Genomic DNA, 23,767 nt, shown 5'->3' on the forward strand with positions numbered 1-23,767 from the left:
TAGAGCGCGAGAGAGCGAGCAAACGTAAGGGCAAAGCGCCAACGCAGCGGCGAAATGTCAAGTTGGGGCTGCTCTCTCTCTCCCTCTCGCTCTGCCGGCGGCGACTGCGCTGCTCTCTTAACCATTTGGAGTCCCATTCAAATGCTTGCTTCTTGCCATTCCATTTCATCCGCTCATCCATCCACATCCACTTGCGTTTTTTGCGCCCTGTGAACGAAAGAGAGCAATGTGAAACGGGAGCAACAAAAAAAAAACCGCCCACTACCACTACCAATTCCATATTCCAGCTCAATTCGTTTCGAATGATCAAAGCTTTCGGTAAGGCTTCGGCTCGGCTTCGTGTATCCACCTTGGGGCTCTCTTCGGCGCTCTCGCTCTCCCTCTTTTTGGGGCTCAGGGACAACAAATGCGGTAAAATGGCTTCTGCGTCGACGTCGACATCCCTGCCGTTTCAGTTCTGATTGGAGGTTCGTGCGCGGCGTTTCCTCATCTGTTTTCGTTGCCTTTTTGCCTGTTTGCCTTTTTGCATTCCGCTTTCGGCTTCGTGTTCTTCTCATTCCCCAATTACGTGTAACCAACAACAACAGAATAAACAACAACAACAACAAGTGCTCTCGAGTGTTGCAAGCCTTCTTCCGTCGAACAAATCGCAAAACGGATTACCAAGAAACTTCGCAGAATTGGTAAGTATTGAGATTTTCCTCGGAATTCTGTTGTGTACTAGTATGATTTTGATATCGAAAAAGATGAAAGCATGCAGAGTAGGATTTATCAAAAAAATTCATAAAAAGAAATTATCAAATTATTTAATGTTCTCCTATGAAAAATTGAAGAAAGGATTTTAAGAATTTCATCATATACAGCTGTGTTCATAATAATAGCAGTGCTGATGACGTAAATGTTTAAGATCGAAAAATCATAGTATAAACACTAAATTGGGACAAATTTGGTTTACATCAACATAATATATTTAATTTTAATTATGTTAACATTTGTTTCAGTTTAATAACTCCATTTTTTTTCGAAAATATTCATAATAACAAAATAATAACGACAAAATGTGCTGTTCATAATAATAGCAGTGTTACCAAAAAAAATTAAAAAAATTAAGAAATCTTAAAAATAACTTAATACAAATAACAATAATGATAAATATTAACTAATATTTTGTCGTAAAACCTTTATTGGCTATTACAGCTTCACACCTACGTGGCATGGAGTCCACCAAGTCCTGGCAACGCTTAGTGGGAATGTGCGCCCACGCGTCCGGTACAAATTGCCAAAGCTGCGACTTTGAAGTCGGGGATTTCTTTGCCACATATCGCTTGATGTCCCCCCATAAATTTTCAATCGGATTTAAATCCGGGGACTGTGCTGGACACGACATTACATCAATGTTTTCTTGAATAAACCAGCTCTTAGCCAATTTGCTGGTATGTTTTGGGTCGTTATCCTGCTGGAATGACCATTTTAAGGGCATATCCCACTGTGCATAAGGAAGCATAACATTTTTGAGTATGTCCACATAGACGTGTTGGTCCATGATCCCATAGATCATATGTATGCGACCCACGCCGCTGTATGAAAAACAAGCCCATACCAATATTTTAAGGCCACCGTGCTTAACGGTCTTAAGAGGGTGGTTTGGGTGGTACTCAGTGTTTGGGGGTCGTCGGACATACTGTCTTGAGCCTGTCCCACCAAACAAGACCAGTTTGGACTCATCTGTCCAAAGAATATTGCGCCATTTCGTCACTGGCCAGTTCAAATGGCTTCTGGCAAACTCCAATCGAGCTTGGATATGCCTTTTACCAAGTTATGGCACCTTCCGGGGGCTTCGCGCATTTAAATTTCCATTTACTAATCGAAGGCGAATGGTGACGTCGCTGATCCCCAACTTCAGCTCCACTTTTACATCCCTAGAAGATGCAAGAGGATTCGCTTTGCTGAAGCACACTATTCGTCGGTCCTTAATATCGGTTGTTTTTCGTTTGGGCCCACGTGTTTTGGACTTCCAATCATATTTAAATGGCATTGGATGCCATAAATGGCATTGGATACCATTTTGGTAAAACAATTTACCATATCTTGATTTGTTGATAGGTTTTTCCCTGCTTTCTAAGCTGAACTATCAAATTCCTCTCTTCCTCTGAACAGTGTTGTCCTCTACCCACTAAAATTAAATTTTTTGCATGGTTATTGTGTATTTTCATTTAAATTATATTAATTAACTCAAGCAAACTCACTTTTTGCAAAATTTTTAATGTTTTCGGCACTTTTTGTGGATTAAAATGAAAAACTGCTATTATTATGAACAGCCAAAAACTTGTGATTTTGCACAAGAATGTCCAAAAAACGAAAATAAAAAGCAAATCTAATGGAACTTTTTTAGTTTTCCTATCTCTATATTCCATTTTACAAAAAAAATGATCAAGCGATCAACTAACGAAAAGGAATATGCTAAAATTACCGTTGTTTTACTTCGTTGCTATTGCACTGCTATTATTATGAACACAGCTGTAGGTACACACACACTCCTCGCATATTGCTTTTTAAGAAATTTAATGACTATTTGGAGGCCTCACCATAGGATATTGAATAAAAAGGCTCACCAAAGAGCACTTCGAGTTACAAATTTATAGGCTAAGATCGTGCTAGGTATTTAGGAGAACCTATAAAGCCCCGCAGATACATTTTCTCCTAACAACCTACCACACACAAGCTGAGTATTTGCACCAACACACGTGAAGCCTACGCCTATTGGAAAGGCACTGGTTGTATCCCACACATACAGATAAACACCAGCCATACCGTACATGGGGAGTAATGCCACCGCACTAGATACCAGATACTAGATACATAGATACGTCCGCCGCTTATTTGTCGGTCTTGCTTCAGTGATCTCTGTCATTTGCAGTCGCCCATTTCCTTTTTTTATCCCCCCACTTCCACATCCAGTCGCCAGTCGTCGCCGCACCCCTTTCGATCAGCCTTCCAGTTCCAGTGGCTCCCAGCCGCTGGAACACATGCGGTCCCCCGAGTGATTTTCTGAATGAACCCATTGAGTGAATGCGTGAATGACTGAGTGAGCAAATGAGTATACAACATGTATGCACAAAGAAAAAATATATTTGATTGTTTGTCTTTTTAAAAAAGTGTAACAAATATCAAAACGGAATGTATTTCCATAAAATAATCATGTTATATTCTGTTAGGGAAAGGTTTAAGTAATTTATTTAAGTTAACTGAAAAAATCTTAACCACTACGAAACGAGATAAGTGTTTATTGTGATTTTTTTATTCAATTCCCTGGGGGTGTAGAGAACTTGGCAACCCTGGCCAACAACTCTGCACCTGTACCAGTGCGCTGTGCTAAGCCACAATTTCAATTATGCAAATCCCATTCGAGATCACAGCCCCAAACCCCAATCTACGCTTCTGATCTGCATTTGTTTTGGGTGGTTTATTTCTAACTTCTGTCGGTTTTTTAATTCGCTAACCCACTTCACACAGTGGTAACAACAACAAAAATCATAAATTATTATTTTGCATTGGCGCAAAAAGGAAACGAATGCCAAGTCTCTGATCACACATAAATTTTGCGGTTGTTTTGTTAATGAAACGACAAGAGTAGCTATTGCTCTCTTTACTATATATTTCCCGCTCTTTGCGAAAGCTTTTTCTGTTTGTTTGCCCACACACCAACAGACATACTCGTAAACACCTTGCGCTCAGTTAAAATTATGCTCAAATTATAACTGTTGTTCAGCCGGCGATCGAAACAGTTAAAGCACCAAAGAAAGAGGCGAAAAGAGGAAGAGGATGACATGACTAATAAATGCCAAAAAGATCGAAGCATTTGCATTGTTGTTGTTGGTAAAATCCCAAAGCAGAGTCAAATCAGTAAAAGTCCGCGCGGCGTATACGCAATATTAGATGGAAAGAGAAAAAAGGAGGGAAAGAATTCTGTCTAACAATGTCTATCTCGCTCTTACTGTTCCTTAAACACTCATATCAAAATATTTGAATGAGATATTTGGTTCTGCGTTATTTAAAATACATGCCAAGAAAACTAATTAAATAATCAAAACTTGAAAATGTTCCAAATTAAAGAAGGTTTGTCCATTTTACCAGAACAACAGTTTTTGCGCGTGACTCTTTCACAAAAACTGTGTGCGTTTATTTCTGCCTTTTCGCGACGATTTCCTGCCCCTTTTTTCGTATTCATAAATTCGTCGAAACCAAATTCGCACAATACATTCCTTGATTATTGTTATTTAAAATGATTTTATATTTATTTATTTCATTTGCAAGTGCCAGCTGCCAGGCTAAATAAGTGCCTGTTGTCTGCTGTTTCCCCTTGTATATTAAATGGTTCTTATTTCTTTAGCTCCACCCGATACTCCTTTTCATTTCTGAACGCTTCTGGCGTTTTGTGAAATTTTTGCTGAATGCATTTCTGATTTGTATCACCTTCAAGAAGAATGCCAGGCATTTTGCTTTCGGGTATCTGCTGCTCCGATTGCCCATCCTGATAGTGCACAAGTCGCGCGTGTACCCCATATATCTCCTTTTTAATTAGCGATCTGCACAAAAACTCCGACTACTGCAAAAACCTAAATTCAAAAGTGGAACACAAACAAAAACAGCTCAAAAGTCAGCAAGAAAAATGAGGAATCAACGAAAAATACAAAAAACAGAAAAGGTCAGTGACCAAAATATGTTTTGTAACTGAGGCAGAAATCTTCGCGAAAAGAGAATGGGCCAAAAAACTTGGCAAGAAACAGAAGACATAAGGCAGTGTTAACCCTTTGGACTCCGGATATGGTAACCGTTGCTCACAGTATCCATACTTTTGGATGGTATATAGACTTAGTCTAAATTGACCAAATTCCAACATGGAATATAGAAAAAGGAAAAGGAATCTGTAGAGTAAAGGATCAGATAAAATGAGACTCTTGATAAAAGATTTAGAGCAGCCCCATGGATTTCCGGGCGTAACCACGTGGTTAGGCTCATTTCACAATATCCGCCTGCTGGCTGCAGTTATTTATTTTTTGTGGCGTTTTAAGCCTTTTGCTCGCCTTACAAACATACATACATACGCATGCACTTTAATTCAATTAACGACGTCGACCGCGCTGCCGGCGCAGCTCAATGTCCGCGTCAAGTATACGCCCTGTGGTGCCTGCAGAGCTGAAAAATCACTCACCCACACAGTCGGCAATGCATGTGTACTCGTAGTACCGTACATCTGCCAGCCGTTTCCTATTTTGCATTCTTCGGCGAACGGACAGCGCGAAAAGCAAAAGGAGAGCGGATGGCCAGGCATCCGACTTAAGGCTGCGAACTTGCACTGCGCCGATGTGTTTGTGCGGGAAAGGCAACATCAGCGAAAAGAAATAAACACACAGAAATAAGCAACTACGAAATGCAAATGAAATGTAATTGAAAGCGGCGCTGCCGCCGTCGCTGCTACCCTTAAGCTTTGCCAGGGGACATTGTCCGTTTGTGGGACGCCGATTGGGGGGATTGCGGATGGCGGACACAGTGGGATGCCTCAAATCCAATAGGAAGATTGATGGGTACATTTATGATAAAACGATCAAACACCAAAATCCTGGCTATCGCGAAACATCGACGACGAGACATTACAGATTCAACCAATTTTCGTTAAGATACAATTAATCAGGCAAAAACAATGTTGTGTTTGCTAGCCACACAATCCTTCTTGCCATCGTCTATCGCTTTTGTCCCACTGTGTCGCTGGCAGGCAAAGAGCAAATGACAATAAGAAAAAAGCTGTGTGTATATTTTAATCCTCTCAAAGAGGATTTTTCGATTGCGGCCGCCGCTGCTGGGGCCATTTGCACACGACACCAACAACACGCAGGCGGAAGGCGGAAGGGAGAGAGAGGGGGTGTGGGTGGGCGGGGACAGGCGAGCGCAAAGGCAGAAAGCGAGAAGCGAGCAGAGATATTTTCCTCGTAGCCTCCAAGGAGCGCAAAAAGCGGAAAGTCACCTCTAAAAAGCAAGCAGCACTCAGATATCCCCACAGAAGCACACACAGATACATATACGGATACTCACGCACACGCACACGCACGGGCAATGCGCGATAAGCTTAATTGAGTGCGCAGCGGTGGGCGGTGGGCGGAAGGAGGGGCGGGCAAGTAAAGGGGGAGGGCAACAGGAGGAGGTGGGAGCCACTGGGGATGACACACGGACAACATTGCCAGCGCACCAACACTCTCTCGCACACACACACTCGCCAGGAGAGCAAGGAGAATGATGAAAAAACATAAAGTGAAATATGCACGCAGTTGTGACGCCGACAGCGACGCCGGCAGCGACAGCGCCTTGGGGCAGAGGCCCCAAAACGCACGAGGAGAAAGCAGCGCACACTGCGTGCTTTTTCCGAGGATACCCCTTAGTCGACATCCTCGCATGGGGATATTGGCACGATAGGCAACCAAGTGAAGGGCTTCCCACAAAAGTTCAAAAATCCCCAATATTCATTTGTTTACTTTATAAAGCGATTTAAGAAATATTTTATTGTAATGTTACCCAGTTAAAAGTGCACTTAGGGGTATGATACCCTCTAATATGGATAATGGGTATCCCTGAGACCATTCCCCAAGCTTTCATTTGCTTCGCGTACTTCGTACTTAGTCTTTGGCTATCGTTTCCTTTGTTTGTTGCTGTTGCCCAGTCGATCAGGGCGATTTGAAAACGACGATCCTCGGGATTCTTTTTTTCTAGCCCCCTACTCCCCCTCTCCGTCGTTCTTGGGTGGTTCGTTTTAGTTTTTGATTTGGCTCGTGTTATTCATGGGGATATCGCCGCATGGCCGTCTGCAGCTGTTTTTGAAAAGTTTCGTCAGAGGATCGCTGACTGGAACCCGCAATTGGGTCAGATTATAAATACACGCACCAATTTTTTGATCATCCATTAACGGCGCCAGGAAGAACGCGCCCACCCACCCACTTTTGGGTGAGGAAAATGGGATGTGTATCAACCCCAAGAAATCTTATTCTTAGAAGGCGGAATACAATTGTTTTGATTTATGGAAAAGTCCTTACCCAAAAAGAAAAAACTGCATATACATACATGCTTATTAGTTTTTTAATTTTTTGAAATCCTATTTAATTCCCGATTTTGGGAAATATATTTTTAATTTCACGAAACATTCTCCCGTGTTTAAGAGCCAAAACAAACACATGTGCTCGGTATTTCTCTCGGAGCATGCCGGCATTCTAATTTCTACTGGCTCTCTTTCCTCGGTGTTATCGCGGCAGAGCGAAGAAAGCTTTTCGGGCGGCGTAAGAATCAGAAAATCTCGCAGCTCCTAGAAAAGGGCAATCTGGTGAGTCACGGGGAGCAAGGCCTCTGGAGCTGCTGCCTTTATCTGGCATGTCCCAATGAGCAAAGTACACGCATGTGTACACACAGCTATCGCGGAGGTACTTCCTTCGTCCGTCTTATCAGCGAAACGTGGCTGAGAGAAGTACAAACATATACGGACTGCCAGGAAAGCACTCGGAAAAAAAAAACATTCCTTGCAATACAGAAGTGCGGAATGATGCGATCCGATTCTTGGATCATGTATCAAAAATAATCGAATCTGATTTAACTGGCTTCGAGTTTTAAACTAATCAATTTATGGGTTGCTTTTGAGTCAATGGTATTTCCCAGTTCCCCTCGACTTTTGAGGGTTTCTGGTGGCTTTGCGGTGCCCATGTGGAGAGCAGTGGTGGATCGTCGAGTGGCCAACCAAGTGTGTCAGTGTGAGTGCTGTGCGGCGGAACTTTCCCCGTCCGCCGGTGACCCGCATTTCGTATGTCTAAATTAAGGACACCGCCATAAAAAGCTCGCCGAGTGCGAGGGCAAATGAGCGAGGGGCCTCTTGTGTGGGTCGAGGCGTGAAGCGGCCGCAGCAACAAAAACGCAGGCATAGATCAATAATGCTGACAGCCAGAGGAGCCGGGGGAGGGGAGGGGTGTGCGAAGGAGGGGAGATGTGTTGCAAGACAGTCGAGGAGAGACGCCCTTCTATGGCGCAGATATGAGTTGCGGCGCTTTTTGCCTGACAAATGCCAGCCGAAAAGCGATTTGGTAATCAACGTCCCAAACAAGGCGACAAGTATTCGGGTCCCCAACTGGATTTTAAAAAGGAAAACGTACAGAGAACAAAACTTAGCTTGGCTATTTTTAGAACAGAAATCATGACAATATCTCAAATAATGCTTGGAAAGCATTAACTACTAGTTAATTTTTCCGTGTGTAAAGGCTGACATAAGTATTTTGTTCCTCTAACGATGGCCACAAATCAGTCACTGGGAGTCGCAGTTTCCCAGCTTCCAGATCCCGCCGATCGCCTGGGTGAGCTCACCCAGCCGAGGGCAACTAGTTTTCCCCCATCCCTTCCCCGGCCCCTCCTCCGGCACCTCCCCTAACTGATTTCATAGTTGACTAGCCGAAGAGCAGAGCGTTCTTTGTTGTTTTCGTTGGCGCTCACTCCTCCGCAAATGTGTGCCTTATATGATTGGAACCAGTACAGATATACATACATACGTTGATCGGATGTGTTACAGACATCTGGCTGTGTGTCTGTGGGGACATGCTGTTGTTTTTGCTGTTACACGCACAATGGGGCAAGCAGCTAGACTTTCAGCTTTTGTCATACTCCGGAATTAGTTTATAAGAACTTCAGTTCATCAACTAAAAAGTAGATAGCTAATAAAACAAAGTGAACATTTCAAATCAGGTTGTACAGAGAGGCAAAAAACACCCAAATGTGTTTCAACTTCAATAAATATAAATGAATAAGTTTTCTAAGCCATCGATTTATTGACACTTCGGCAAAAGATAACGACCAATAGATATGCAAGCAATCCATTAATAAAGAAGCGACACAACTTCAGTATTTTATATGTGTACCGAAGTCTAGTTAATATTTAAGAAATAGTACTAGGTGAAGTGAACAATGTAATTCCCAACCTAGCTGGTCATTTCAAGTCCATCGAATTGTGGCCATATTCTCGAACGATCTCCATTGTGCCGCACGGGGATTCCTCTACGTCGCGTCTATTATTAAATTTCTCTATGAATGAAATTATTCACTCACACATACACCCCAGCACCCATTGGTGGGTGGTTGTGCGGGGGTCTGTGTGTGCAGAAACCTCTGTTACACTCGAATGACAGTTTCGAGACTTGTGGGGGACCTGGTCCAAAAGCCAGAGTCCTACAATGCGAGTGTTGGTGTGGCATTGACAACGGCCCCCTCGAAAAGCCCCTTCTCTTTGGGGCTTACGTGCTCGGCTGCTAACCTTTTTTCCGTTTGCGTTTCCATTTTTTCCGTTTCTGTTTTTGTTATGCTTTGAGCCAAGCTTTTCTTTTGGGTGCCTACGTGCAAAGGAATTTTACACTTGGCGAACAAAGGCGCAGAAAGAGCTAGAAGCCGCCGGAGAAACAAAAACAACAACGGGACTTTATGACAGCCAAGCGTCGTCGCTAGAAAACGCAGAAGAAGAGGGGGGAAGAGCGGGGCCTGAACAGCGAAGAGCAAAGCTTGAAGAGAAGGGAAAGGGGGTCGGAGAGCAGGAGGGCTGTGGCTGTAACCAAAGTACAAAGAGACGAGCTTCCAACGGCGACAATTTGTGAGCCAAGGAGAAGCGGCGAGAAGAGAAGAGCGGCGAAGAGAGGATTGGGAGGCATTAGAAGAACCATACACTTGGCAAAACAGAGGACTGCCATTTCACGCTAGCTCTATCCTAGATCGAGTTACCTTAATTGTTAGTCCACAAAATAGAAAACCTATTAAAATGTTAACATTGAAAATGCCAAACTTTTCTGGCTAAGAAAATAATTTACTACTTCATAATTCAAAATATCTTGTTTTGAAATTCCAATGAAATAGGTATTTTTGTGGCCTGGTTTTTATCTGTGTAGAAGGAGGGACTTGGGAGGTTTGGTTTCTAGACGCGACGATTTGCGGCAGGAAGGCGTCAAGGGGAGTGAGCAGGAGCGATAAGGGGGAAGGGGGTCTGGGGGGAACCAGGCGGTCGGCACATGTGTTTGGTGCCAACCTGCGATACCTGTTCCGCCGTTGGCATCGACGGATCGCCAGAATCCGGCCACATAGCTAGCAGCAGTTACTCAGTTAGTCAGTCATCAACACAGATACTCACGCACACTGCTGCGCGGGCACAACTACCCGAGCAAGCTGACGTTAGGAGAGCTAATGTATTTCTCTTTTCCTCTCTGGGCCAACTCGGTGGCTTTTGCTGTTTACACGGCACAAATAGTGCTAGAGGAAACCAAAAAAGCAAAAACCAAATGCCCCTCGATCTTGCATCCCCCTCGCTCTCACGCACAATAGATGGGGGAGGAAGCGAGGTGGGGCGCACACGCATGTAGAAATCACAGGCTCTGATGGTTTTCGGTACACTAGGTGGCTCAGTTCGGTGGATTTTCACATATTTCGATATATCGCGGGGGCGACGATTGTGATTGTGAGTGGGCCACATGAGCCAAGTGTCACGCACACTCACTCACTCACTCATATATATACTAAGTCCCCCGCCAGACGAGACTTCAACCACAACAACAACCAACAAACAACAACCAACAAGTCAGCCAGCGCCAGAAACCCACTTTAAGCCCAAGATATTGGGTAACAATTGGCAACCACTGATGCCCAAAGGGTCGCCTATAAATAAACTTGATCAGTAGAAGTCATACAACCACCTCTCGTTGTGGAAGGAACCATGATCTAGCTGGAAATGTCAATAGAAGATCTGCGTGAAATAATATTACATACTTTATAGGTACAAAAGATTCAAATGATTTAAAGAACTAGTGGCTTTCTGTTCAGTAACCTTCGAAAGTTAAAAAACTGTATGTATTGTATAACCCATATCTAATAAGTTTGATATGCATTCAATATATTGTTACGGAGGATATCCACTTACCTTAGGCCTGGATGTGACGATAAAGCCAGTATTTGAAGAGGTCGATATATTTCTGTTTTAAGAAAATGATGAGGAGGGTAAATTCGAATTTCTTCTTAATTCTTCTCGATTCTAATAACCCAGTCCTTGGCCAGCTGCCTTTGGATATGGAAAGCTGAGAGTCTTAAACTCTCAGTGGTTGTGGAAAACCCACACTGGGAAAATCATTCGTTATAATTGCCCATCCTCACTGTTTGTCAGCCACTCTGGGATGGGGCCTTCCTCCGTCGATGTACAAATTCCGTTTTCACTCCCAGCCGAAATTGAAATTTCAACATCATCATCGTACTCTGTGGGAGAAGAAGAGGAAGCATCGTTAATTTGTGAGCCCTGTCACCGATTATACGTCCAACCTCCGCTCTCGCACACAAATGCAAGCCTCCGGTGGATCGTACTGTTGTAACTTTTTGCTGATAAAATTCAAGCAGGAGAGCGGTCCCCCGCCTGCAACTCCCCCTTGCCCCTCTCCGAGGAGTGGGGAGAGGAAGTCATGGAGCGTAGATAGAGCGGTTTATACGTATTAGACGACTACTAAGTAGAACGGCAACAACAATGGTGAAGGAACTAGCAGTACTACACTCGAAAAAAAGGAAATAAGTTGCTGTGACTATGGTATCTTTCGAAATCAGAAATTCATTTTTAAAGAAAGAGTCATCTGTCATCCAATTTTCGCATCTGGGGGCTCTGTTCTGGGGGATCTTACCAACTAAAGCCTGCCTTATTCGCCCCTTAGATCTCTGATCCTCTTTTTTTCTCCGTGCAACCATCGGAATACCCACATACCCATAGCCGCAGACCTGGACCATAGACCATAGACCGGGCCACAGCCCCGAGAGCCGGAGTCAGAGTTCCGATCCCAGGCAAAGCTCCACAAAAGCCACTCAAAAGTGAAAAAAAAATTAAACAGACTGAAAAAAATATAAAAACACACCACCAACAACACGCAATAGGGCAAGGCAAACAACAACAGCGGCAGCGACGCCGACTGCGACTGCGACGTCGACTGAGCAACAGCAACAGGAATTTACGATTCAGTGACTACCTTATTGTTGTAGTTGTCTAGCCTGTGTGTGTGTGTGCATTTGTTGCTATTTCACCTGGGTTGGGGAGCTCAGTACTTGTGTGAGTGTGTGAGAGCCTATTAGGCGAAACGATCGTTTCCGTTGCAAGGGGCAAAGGGGTGTGGGGGATGTTGTTGTTGTTGCCGTTACGCCTTCAGCCAGTTAATAATAGACAACAACAACAACAAAATACCCACCAAGGTGTGTAGGATAAAAAACACATGAACAAATTATAAAAAAAGAGCGAGGGAACTTTGCTCAAAGCTCGCTGTTTAGGATCCCCAGCCGCTTTGAGCCAGACTGCCATTCCACTTGTAGAATTTACAGCCCGCTTACGTAATCCCTTGCCCAAAAAAACATCAGACGAACGACACTCCTGCACATCAAAACGAATAGTACAGTGAAAAATCCTTAAAAAGGAAAATTTGATTGTACAAATATTTTTACGAGGATTTTCATCTTATTTCTTAAAAAGTTTTTTTCCTAAAAGTTTATCGAAATTTTAATGAACATTAGAATGCTAACAATTTCATGCACTCACTAAGCTACTAGGCTGATTAAGATATGAGTTTGCGTAAACTCTATCCTATTTTTTTTCTTAGAGTATCTACTGTATGTCCCGCCACGCCTGCGTTGCTGGCTCTGTCGTTTCCACACTTCCACACGCTTTTCCCATATTTCGGTGGCCTGGAAAACCCCAGTAAAGCTGCGGCCCAACCCCACATCGTTTCAATAAAGCGGCCCAACCCAAAATGTTGCCCTTACAACAACAACTTCTACAATGGGATGGAAAAGCAAGGGAAACAACAAATCATCAACTGTTGCACACCCAAAAGGTTGTTGCTGTTGCTGGCGGTTTCCTAGCTTTTTTCCAGCGCGTTTTTCTTTTTAACCCCGTTTCGCCGCCCTGCCCCCCGCATTCCGACCCCATCGCGTGCAAAGGAAATTAAAAATTCAAAAAGTCAAAGGCGCAAGCAAGAGAGCAACACATGCGCTCTCTCGCTCTCTCGTCTCTTTTGTAGACTTTGGGGACCAAGCAATAAGTCTCCACAAACCGCAGCCCTAGTGCCTGTTTGTGTGCGTGTGTATGTGAGCAAGAGCGTTCCTTTCGAGAGAGGAGGATTTTTTGGCGTATGTGTGTGTGGGAAGAAGAAGCAGCGCTGGCAGCGACGTCGACGGCACCGCCTTGGCGCTCGGGAACTTGGAGCCCAGTTGCCGATCGCCAGAGGATCGCCGCTCACTCAAAGTATTGGTGTCAAGCAGAACGGACGAATATCGCCGACGACGCGCCGTTGCCAAAAAGAGAGTTTCTTCCGCTCTCGCTCTCTCCGCTGCCGTCTTTCTCGCGCGCTGGGTTGTGAAAATTTCTACAAGTTAAAATTAAATAAAAAAAAAGTGCAAAGGAAGCAGGCAAAATAGCGAATAGTAATTTCGGTTTAACAACTGCGGGCAGTGCATTAGTAAACCATTAAACGGACATATTTTAAAAAATAACTCATCGGGAAATACTAATAAAATAATATAAAGTGGAACGGAATCACCAGCTAAAAAAGGTGCTTACGATTTATTAAACCCCTATATCTAAGGGCAAGTTCAATAAATAAGGTTGTCGACGAGTGCTAAAAAAGTGTGGATTTTTTAACAAACGATACAAAAATACTTAAGAACTATACCCCTCCAAAAAGGGTGCTAATAGGTTACCCTATAAAACTTTGAACTTTATAATCAAACCAGAGTACAACCATTTCTTTTAGAAGGACAGTCTCAAACATAATTGTTAAGTTATAAACGTTAAACTCCCATGAACATATACATATTCAATGCAGAGAAAAATTAGAATAGAAAAAGTGTATAGTAATTTAGGACTTACTATATAATCCCCCCAACCGAAGAAACGGTCCTGTCCCTCTCGCTCAGTATCTCCTTCTCCCTTTAAAGGCGTACAAGTATTTAAAGGGGGTGTAAAACTGTTCGAGTATGTGTGTGTGCTGTAAAGTGATCTCCTCTCCGCAGGCAACCGCCCACCCCTAAAAACATCCGCTCTTATCAGGCGCAGTGTGCGTTTGAGTGTGCATGTGTGAGTGGGGGGTATGAGTGAGTGACGTCGGCAGCGCAGTCGGCTTCCTGCGTCGAGGACTTTGACTTACTCATTCATTCGCGAGCCTTTCCCAAGTGAGGACGTGTCCACTGGAACTAATCCTCTCGCCTGCAGTCGCTCCCACCTTATACAAAACGGTAAAAGCAGTAAAAACAAAAACCGAATAGTGGCTACAAAATAAAACAATTTCATTTAAAAGCCAGACATAAATGAGAATTACACATATTTGTGCGATCGGGCAGGCACAAAAAAGCTTTTGCCGCTAAGCTTTTCTAATAACTGTTTGCGGCGACTCAGTGCGTGTGTGTGTGTGTGCTTGTTGTGTGCTGATCTCTCTCGCTCTCGCTATATTGAATGGTTTCTCAATTGATTTGAACAAGTGCATAAAAACAATAACAATTGCAAACAAACGAAAAGTGGAAAGCATAGACAACAAAATAGAAGCGTGGAAAAACAGAAAGCAAACTCAGAGTGAAGACTGTGTGTGCCAGGAAGACGGCGATGGGAATTTCGTGGGCGAATGGGAATGATTTTCAATTAAGTGTACAAAGCAACTGAAACTGGCGCGGCGATAAGATAAGACCGGCAGCAGCAAATATTTAGCAAGTGGAGGAAGCAAGAGGAAGCGTGGTTTCAAGACAAGGATTTTTTTGTTGGAATTACGATCGCCGAAAGTGAGATAACGGGGACAAGAAAAAAACGTGCCACGAATGTTCCACGACTTTCCACAGCGATTGCCTGCTGGAATCGAGGCTAGTGCGTGTTAAGTGTGTGTGCGTTCCAATTTCCAGTTGGCGCTGGCCTGTAAAGTTTTCAAGACGGTGCCCGTCTCGTTTGTGGCTCTCCTAATTCCACACCCTTTGGCAAATTTTCAAGTCTCCAACACACACAACAACTCTAGCTGTCATTCCAGTCGCTCTCTCTTTCTCTGTCTCACACTCACTGTTGTCGCCGTGCGTGTGCGTGCCTTGCTGTTGCTGTTGCTGCCTGCCTATTTGAAACACATTTGAAATTTCCATTTGGATTTTCCCATTTACTTTTCCTCAACGGCGAGGCCTGCATAATGTGCCCGCTTCTGACCCTTTGGGGTCGACTCTTAAATTAAATTCAATTGGATGCTGGCGACGCGGCAGCAGGGCAGCTCCGAGATGCAGGACACTCTTTTGAAAATATAAGTGTATAGTAGAGGGAACTGGTCAAGATCCTTGATCAAGTATAGTTACCTTAAATCTTAAAAGAGCGCTAGTTTTCTCAATTTTAAGCAAAGTGTTTTCACGCTAAGAATGGCCCAATATGAATTTAGGACCTATAATAATCTTTGGGTTTCCTTCGATTGCAGCACGCCCTGGAATATATGTTTTAACGGCCTTAGCAGCTGTCAGGCCCCAAGGAGAATCCCAGCCCAGGACTACCAAAGGACCTTAGATGAACACAGGGCACACACGCAGCCCCACTTGCATGAGGACATAAATCGCGATCGCACACCCACTCGACACCGCTTAGAGACGCAACTACGGCCTCCCAATGAAGATGGCATCCCAACGCTTCTGCCTGCGGTGGAACAACCACCAGAGCAACCTGCTGTCCGTCTTCGACCAGCTGCTCCACGCAGAAACCTTCACAGATGTGACGCTGGCCGTCGAAGGGCAATACTTAAAGGCACACAAGGTGGGTGGTCTCTTGAAGGAAATATATCCAAAGAGTTAATAATAATCAAATGCTCATTAGGATTTCGTTTGGAAAGCACTAAAACATTTTTAAAATAAAACTGAACCCTTTTTATTTGCTCCCCTTCCGTAGATGGTGCTATCCGCATGCAGTCCCTACTTCAACGCCCTTTTCGTAAATCACCCGGAAAAGCATCCGATCGTCATTCTGAAGGACGTGCCCTACTCGGACATGAAGTCCCTGCTGGACTTCATGTACAGAGGAGAGGTCTCAGTGGACCAGGAGCGACTCACCGCATTCCTGCGCGTGGCCGAGAGCCTGCGCATCAAGGGCCTCACCGAGGTCAACGACGACAAGCCCTCGCCGGCGGCAGCATCTGCGGGGGCAGGAGCGGCGGCTTCCGAGAGCACGCCCACTCCCCCCCAACTGCAGCGCATCCAGCCCTACTTGGTGCCCCAGCGGAACCGCTCGCAGGCCGGCGGTCTGCTCGCCAGTGCCGCCAGCGCCGGAAACACGCCCACCCTGCCGGTGCAGCCGTCGCTGCTTAGCTCGGCCCTGATGCCCAAGCGGAAGAGGGGCAGGCCCCGCAAGCTGTCCGGCAGCTCGAACGGGACGGGGAACGACTACGACGACTACGATCGCGAGAACGTGATGAACGACTCCTCCGATCTGGGCAACGGTAAACTGGGCAACGAGTCCTACTCCGGCAATGATGACGGCTCCGACGACAATCAGCAGAACGCAGGCCACACGGATGATCTTAATGTGAGTCTCTGGTCGTAAACTACTTCTGCACCTGCCTGTACTCATTTGAGTGTCTTTCCATCCACAGGAAAGCCGCGACTCCCTGCCCTCGAAGCGATCAAAGAACTCCAAGGATCACCGCACTGTGAGCCAGCACGAGGACAACAGCACTTCCGGTGAGTCCCCCTTCAGAACAGAAAACAGCTGCGCTCGGCACAAAAAGAGCGAACCACTGCCTAGTCCTAAGATCATTTGCCTAGCTCTAAGACAAACTGCACCATCAACCAATATCGAAACCTCATTCTTAAGCCGACTCTCATGTGCACCCAGCAAAGACATATCGAAAACGAACTCGAACTCAATCCAATACAGAGCCAGGCTGAAGTCACATAACCACATTCGACCAATCTCATCTGCGAATATCGGAAAAGCTAAAAGGGATTTTACGCATTTCAATTAGTAGAAATCTGAAAAGCAAACTCGCGTCGGTTCCTCCTCTCTCCGTTTAGTGCAACCAAACAAAACAAAAAAGAAAAAGTGAGAAAGTTAATTTGAAATTTGAAAATTGTTAAGTGAATTCGCAAGCCTCGAGGCATCTTCCGTCCGTCGGCAGGTGAGTGTCCCAAGAACCAGCTAAAGCAGTTGATGCCCAAGAAATGCAAATCCACCAGCTGACGAAGAGATTATTGTGAAGTTGAGAATCGGGTTGAGCTCACAGGGATTCATGGCCGACGTGATAAGAATGTTATAAAAATAGCATAATGTAGCTAACAAAATTGTCCAAATTGACCGCGCCTCAAAAAGTCTCAAGATAACTCCAGAAACTAAATGAAAATCGACACCTCTCATGACCATCACCCACAACGAAATGCTGATCTCTGTTGTCCATTTCCGACCATCTCCTCGAAACCATGCAAAAATTAACCAACAAACAACAGGAAAATGATCAACAACTGAACACTGTCAATAAAAAACAGAAAATCTTTCGAACTCGAAACGCGTTGAAAATGGCTTGAAATCCCTACAGCTTTTCCGATCCGATTTGAAACTATTTCTCTCTCACTTGCTCGCGTCATGTGTTTGCCTTTCTCTCGCATACATCCTGCACACACATCTATACACATATTTATCATAACTCATACTAAGTTTATACGCCCAATTACAATGCCTTTGATTGACCTGATCTCATGGCAATCTCAAAGCAATTGCTTTGCAAGAAGATGTGGCGTATGAAGCTAGTATAGGACGACTATTAGGAATTCACTTAACCTTCTTACTTAACATTTTAGACGGCAACGACAGCGACGGCGAGGGATTGGACACATCTTACATGGAGCCTCAACTGATGCTGGACGAGTACGACGAGCCCGTGGAGTTCAAGTACAACCCGCTCACCGACAACAGCTCGCCCACGCAGGACCAAACGGACGGCAGCCACCTCAACGAGCAGGCGCGCCAGCAGGCCTTCCTCATCGCCGCCCAGCGGAAGCACCAGGCGGAATCAGCTGCAGCGGCGGCGGCGGGCGGACTGAAGGTCAACATCATCGGAATGGCGGCGGGCGGAGCGCAGGTGAAGAGCATGGTCAGCATACCCAAACTGACGCCCATCGGGAAGGTGAACGCCGCCTCCACGCCACTCGTCTCGCCCGCCGGCTCCTCCTCGATGGCGTCGGCCAAGCCGCGTGTCCAGAAGCGACCCAAGCAGGCCAAACAGAACGGCGACGTGAAGCCGGCCGTGTTCACCAGCCAGGAGTACCTCGACATCTACAACAGCAACGACGGCTTCAAGTTCAAGGCGGCCGGGCTGAGCGGCAGCACGCCGAACCTGAGTGCCGGAATGGGAACGCCCTCGGTGAAGACCAAGCTCAACCTGAGCAGCAACGTGGGCGAGGGCGAGGCGGAGGGCTCGGTGAGGGACTACTGCACCAAAGAGGGCGAGCACACGTACCGCTGCAAGGTCTGCTCCCGCGTCTACACGCACATCAGCAACTTCTGCCGGCACTATGTGACCTCGCACAAGCGCAACGTAAAGGTGTACCCGTGTCCCTTCTGCTTCAAGGAGTTCACGCGCAAGGACAACATGACGGCGCACGTCAAGATCATCCACAAGATCGAGAACCCCTCGACGGCGCTGGCCACAGTGGCGGCGGCGAATCTCGCCGGCCAGCCGCTGGGCGTCTCGGGCTCCTCGACGCCCCCGCCGCCGGATCTGAGTGGCCAGAACTCGAATCAGTCGCTGCCCGCCACCAGCAACGCGCTCTCCACCTCCTCCTCCTCGTCGACGTCCTCGTCCAGCGGGTCGCTGGGACCGCTGCCAGCGTCCGCCGCCCCGCCCGCGCCAGCAGCCGCGGCGCAGTAATCTCCGGCCGCCTCACTCCGAGCCCAAAAAGCACACACTCAAAGGAGAAGGTTGAGTGGAGGTTGAGGCAGCCGCTACCACTACCGACCGATTGGAGGAAGCATTTTGCAGCGCCAGGCGCTCATCGGGTTTCATTTGTTGTTGGGGAAGGGAGCTTGAGAAGTTAAAGTAGACTTTTTGTTGATTTTGTTTTTAGTTTTTTACTTGGCTTCGGTGGAGCATCGGAGTGCTTCAGAGCCAGCAGAGGTTTTATGTTGTGCAATTTACTTCTTCAGTTACGATTATAATATTTTCCGGTCCCCTGTCAAGTACCCGATCACCACGCAATGCTTATCAGTCCTACCAATTTACCCCTAAGACTACAATTATTATTTATCCCCCCGCCCGACGACGGCTTGTCGATCATTTCCACCAGCACGTAGTCCACGACACAAAATTCAACACTTTTGTGATCGGCACTTGCGAACCCATCCATTTAGGTTCGCCCCCTTTTTTATTGGACACCAGAGCGGCCTTATATGCGAAGTGTATCCGGGCAAGAGTTACACTTAAAACCGAAACTAAACCTGCACTTTTAGATAATTAAACTATATATACACGCGGATATGTTATACATAATTATAAACATAATACATAAACATCTCTAGCTGTAGTTGTATTAATTAATTTATCACTATCGCTATGTTAATGCTATACAAAATATGCAAATCCGAGATCCGAAATCTGAAAACGGATAACGGTAATCGGAAAACGGAAGGAAGAGAATCAATGTAATGTTAATCATGCGAGAGGGAGCGCAGATCTACCTTGTTGCCTTCAAATGAAGCTAGTTAAAAGTTAATCCCGGGTCTGGGCCAAGGTCGTCTGACCCCCAGCACCCGACCACCCCTCAAAAGCCCGTTCACCCACACACACACACACACAGTTCCCACGTAACTTCCGGAGCCCGGCGAAAGATTGAAAATGTTTCGTCGGGAGCGTCGTCGATACAGTGTAACTACAGATAGTAACGACAACCATAGCTGTAATGATAACAATAATATTAATGAGCATAAAGTAAACCTAATTTATCGATCATTAAACGATTTATGTTGTATATCGGAGGCTTAAATTATCGCCAAAGAAAATGAAAATCAAAAACAAAAAGCAAAAGCAAGAGCAAAAGCAAAACTAAGCAAAAGGCAGTTCAAATCCAACAGCAACAACAGAGCAGCAAAGCAACCCACAGAAAGAAAAGTGCGCACTTGCAAAATATGTATTGTTGTTAATGCGAAACGATCTCCAAACAGAATAAAGCACTTGAAAAGTAGACAACAAGTAATTCCTCAAGTCATGTAAAACGTTCAAATTTGTTGCAACTCGAGAACTAGAAATATATGAAATCTTAAAAAAAAAAATTTTAGTCTTCAAGAGAACTTCTGACACACAAAAACTGAAACAAAATTAAGCGCAATCAAATAATAAACCAGCTGCGTACGCTAACTTATTAATTAATTTTTGTTTTTAATTCTTTATTTAGTGGTAGCTAGTGCAATTTAGTCAGTAAGCCGCCGTCTCCAAACACCGACTAACGACCATCGCAAATATATATTTTCACCCAATCTTCCAATCCTCTCTTTTGGCGTTAATTTTAAACAATCAATCAAACACACCATGCATATTTATTTGTATGTGCACTGTTTGTACTATATTTAACTTTTATTTTAGTCTACTTTTTATACGAATATATTTACACATATATTTTTGCATTCAACAACTATACACCTTCAGCAATTTTCTCGCTTTCAAACAAAAATGTCCAAACTCGAAACCCGAACGAGGTGTATAGCTAAATAAAAAGAGTCATGCTTTGATGCCCAAAGAAAATGAAGAGTAAGAATCGTAATGCAAGGCAAACTTCCATGTGAAAATGAGAAAATTGTCTGGAATTGTTGGTAAACATGGTTTCCGTTTAATTAGCTAATTACGAGACACACTACGATATATCATACGATACTTTAACATAATTACTAAATAGTAAATCACACGCAATATTAATCAAGCAGAACATTTATATATTATTGTTTAAAACTGACCAACAGAGAAAAAATAAAATACACAATGCAAAAAACACCCAAAACAAAATCAGTTCTGAAACACAAAATTGATTCCTTTTATTTGTTTTGATTTCGGGCCTTTTGGGGAATCCCCCTTGAAAGCGGTTTGTTGAAAATAATTAATAATAATGTTTTTATTTAAAATCCAAATGACTCTCTATCCAAATGAACTCTCCCTTTGCAGTAACTCCAACTCAGGCCACTCCGGAGCTCTCCCAGCGGCTCTTCGGTTCATCCTCGACGACCATCTCGGCAACGGCAACAGGCGGCGGCGTCACCTCTCTCCCAGAGCCCATTTCCCTGCGGGAGGTCTCCGACAATCGAGACTCCTCTCCGGTTCACCTGCCCACGATATTGGGTCTGAAGATCCGCGCCATTAACACCACGTCTCCCGCCCAGCAAGCGTCCCCGCAGACGCCCACGAAGTCGAAGCCGAAGATCAAGCAGGTGGCGGGCAGCGCGAACAGCAACTCGCTGCTCAAGCAGCAGCTGCGCGGCGGGGCAAAGGACCCCGAGGTGCCGCTGGCCTCCAGGGTCACGCTGGCCGTGGCCCCCAGTGCCGCCCAAGGCGTCGAGGAACAGGGAAAGGAGGTGGCGAGGTCGAAGCAGGACGAGGTCAACGCCTGCATTGGCCTGCAGTCTTTGGCCAACGCAGCCGAGCAGCAAGCCGCCCAGGCGGCCAACAAGAGCGGCAGCCACCAACTGCACCACCAACTGCTGCTCCACATGGCGGCCAGCAACTCCATGCTCAAAACCGCCGACTACTACCAACAGCAGGCGAAACAGGAGTCCCCCTCGAACGCTGCCCAGTACTTGGATGACGACATGGACCTCATGTGCATTGCCGAGCAGCAGGACAAGGGCGACGGGCCCGACCACGAGCTGCTGACCCTGGCCGATGAGAACGACGGCTTGCCCGGCTACCAGGCCAACGAGGCGGAAGCAGCACCTGCGCCGGAAGACGACCTCGCTCCGGAGACACCGGCGGCCCCGCCGCCGACGCCCAGGAGCGGCAAGAAGAACACCAAGCGCCCCATCCAACGGCGGAGGGTGCGCCGCAAGGCCCAGTCCACGCTGGACGACCAGGCGGAGCACCTGACGGAGATGTCCGTGCGGGGACTGGACCTGTTCCGGTACGCCAGCGTGGTGGAAGGCGTCTACCGCTGCACCGAGTGCGCCAAGGAGAACATGCAGAAGACCTTCAAGAACAAGTACAGCTTCCAGCGGCACGCCTTCCTCTACCACGAGGGCAAGCACCGCAAGGTCTTCCCGTGCCCGGTGTGCTCCAAGGAGTTCTCGCGGCCGGACAAGATGAAGAACCACCTGAAGATGACCCACGAGAACTTCACACCGCCGAAGGACATCGGGGCCTTCAGTCCTCTCAAGTACTTGATCAGCGCAGCGGCTGCGGGCGACATGCACGCCTCGATTTACCAGCAGCAGCAGGAGCAGGCGCACTACCAGAGGCAGTTGGCCGAGCAGCTGGAGCAGCAGAACGCCTCCTTCGACAGCCAGGACAGCTCGCTCCTGCTGCCGGACGTCAAGCTGGAGCAGGGCGAGGATCAGGATCAGGACCAGGATCAGGATGCGGATCAGGAGGCTGAGCTCAGCGACGGCGGCTATGAGGCCTCCAACCCCGCAGCCGCCGCGGCCGCCATGCTGAGTCTGCAGCAGGACGTCATCATCAAGAACGAGATACAGATCTCGCCGTCGCCCTCGCCCACTCCGCCCACCTTCTGTGCGGGGGCGGAGGGCAAGTCCTTGGCACTGGGCCCCACCGCACAAACCGCAACGTAAAGACTTGGCAGGATGACAGAGCAACTAGACCACGTTTATCCTTAAGCAGCGGGCTCTGAACTGTAGAACTCATTATTGGTAGTTGTATAAGAAACTGTGGCACTCAAATCGACAGACTCAGAACGGTTTTTAGCTAAATTCGGTAGTGTAGTTAATGTAGGCCCGTAAGCAATATTATTACTAACACGAGCTCCGTCCAGAAAGCCTTTTTAAGCAACATTAACGCATAAGTTTGCCTATTATAACATAAGTCTTGACCCAACTAAGCAACGCACAGTTCAGTGAACTTGGATGACTTTCGGCTTTAATTATAAACCACTTGACTGGCCGCCCACTGGATCTCCGAAGGATCCGAGTAGCAGGCACTTTAGGAACTTTTCATTTCCCTTTGTGATTTTGTTGAACCTTTTGTGTAGACCTTTGTTTTTTATTTTTTTGTTGTACATACATAGCTATGTATATATTTATAGGTTTGTTTAATACTCAAAGTCCGTAGTTTAATTTTGTTCATTTCCTTGGCAACAAGCCGGAATCAAATGTATTGGCTATTTGTGCAATCATCAAAACGAGTTGGTGGCTGCGGAGAAACGCGACAGCGGGTCCTGCGGCCCCAGAAATGTTGTAAACTTAACTACCTACTTAAGACCACTTAACTAGGATCTAGGCGTAGTCTTAAGGCAATCGATGCACGTTCCAACGTACAACAAAATGCGCAACGGACTTCCAGTGAAGAAATTAACTGATATTTATACGGAATCCCAATCTGGTATTATGCATTGCGATTATAACCGTTTACTTAACGCAACAATTACGACTTAAACTTATGCGCTCAATCTCTAGATATTATAATTGCGATTTTAGGCTTAATATCCAAGAACCAATTAGCGAGTTCATTGAATAAAGAGAATTTACTGAATGGCAAGCAACGTG

The 23,767-nt window shown here is 45.9% G+C and overlaps 2 protein-coding genes across 5 annotated transcripts in view; one reads left to right on the forward strand and one right to left on the reverse strand.

Moving 5' to 3' along the window:
• The window catches only part of LOC108100754 (alpha-tocopherol transfer protein-like), a 46,718-nt gene extending 33,514 nt beyond the window's left edge, over positions 1–13,204 (reverse strand). The window contains exons 1-2 of the mRNA XM_017204787.2: positions 11,206–13,204; positions 10,976–11,027 (exon numbers count right to left, since the gene is read on the reverse strand). The gene's annotated coding sequence lies outside the window, so the exon portion shown is untranslated. The remainder of the gene's footprint in view (positions 1–10,975; positions 11,028–11,205) is intronic.
• On the forward strand, positions 153–23,759 carry LOC108100749 (protein tramtrack, beta isoform). Of its 4 annotated transcripts, none has more exons than XM_017204779.2 (5): positions 153–683; positions 15,513–15,841; positions 15,974–16,606; positions 16,674–16,761; positions 21,225–23,759. In XM_017204779.2, exons 2-5 carry the CDS (start codon positions 15,698–15,700, stop codon positions 22,835–22,837), a joined length of 2,478 nt encoding a protein of 825 aa, XP_017060268.1. In that variant the 5' UTR covers positions 153–683; positions 15,513–15,697; the 3' UTR covers positions 22,838–23,759. The 4 variants fall into 4 exon arrangements, with proteins under 4 accessions (XP_017060268.1, XP_017060266.1, XP_017060269.1 ...); XM_017204777.2 differs by lacking the exon at positions 153–683 and adding an exon at positions 13,309–13,628; XM_017204780.2 differs by lacking the exons at positions 153–683; positions 21,225–23,759 and adding exons at positions 13,311–13,628; positions 17,875–20,438.
• Positions 23,760–23,767: the final 8 nt, after the last annotated feature.

The sequence above is a fragment of the Drosophila ficusphila genome, unplaced genomic scaffold (genome assembly GCF_018152265.1).
Source record: "Drosophila ficusphila isolate 14025-0441.05 unplaced genomic scaffold, ASM1815226v1 contig_791, whole genome shotgun sequence".
Taxonomy (NCBI): domain Eukaryota; kingdom Metazoa; phylum Arthropoda; class Insecta; order Diptera; family Drosophilidae; genus Drosophila; species Drosophila ficusphila.

Coding starts and splice junctions, on each gene's coding strand:
- LOC108100749 (XM_017204779.2), top strand. CDS start 15,698: ATGAAGATGGCATCCCAACGCTTCTGCCTGCGGTGGAACAACCACCAG. Junction 15,842..15,973: donor AATACTTAAAGGCACACAAG/GTGGGTGGTCTC, acceptor CCCCTTCCGTAG/ATGGTGCTATCCGCATGCAG. Junction 16,607..16,673: donor GCCACACGGATGATCTTAAT/GTGAGTCTCTGG, acceptor TTCCATCCACAG/GAAAGCCGCGACTCCCTGCC.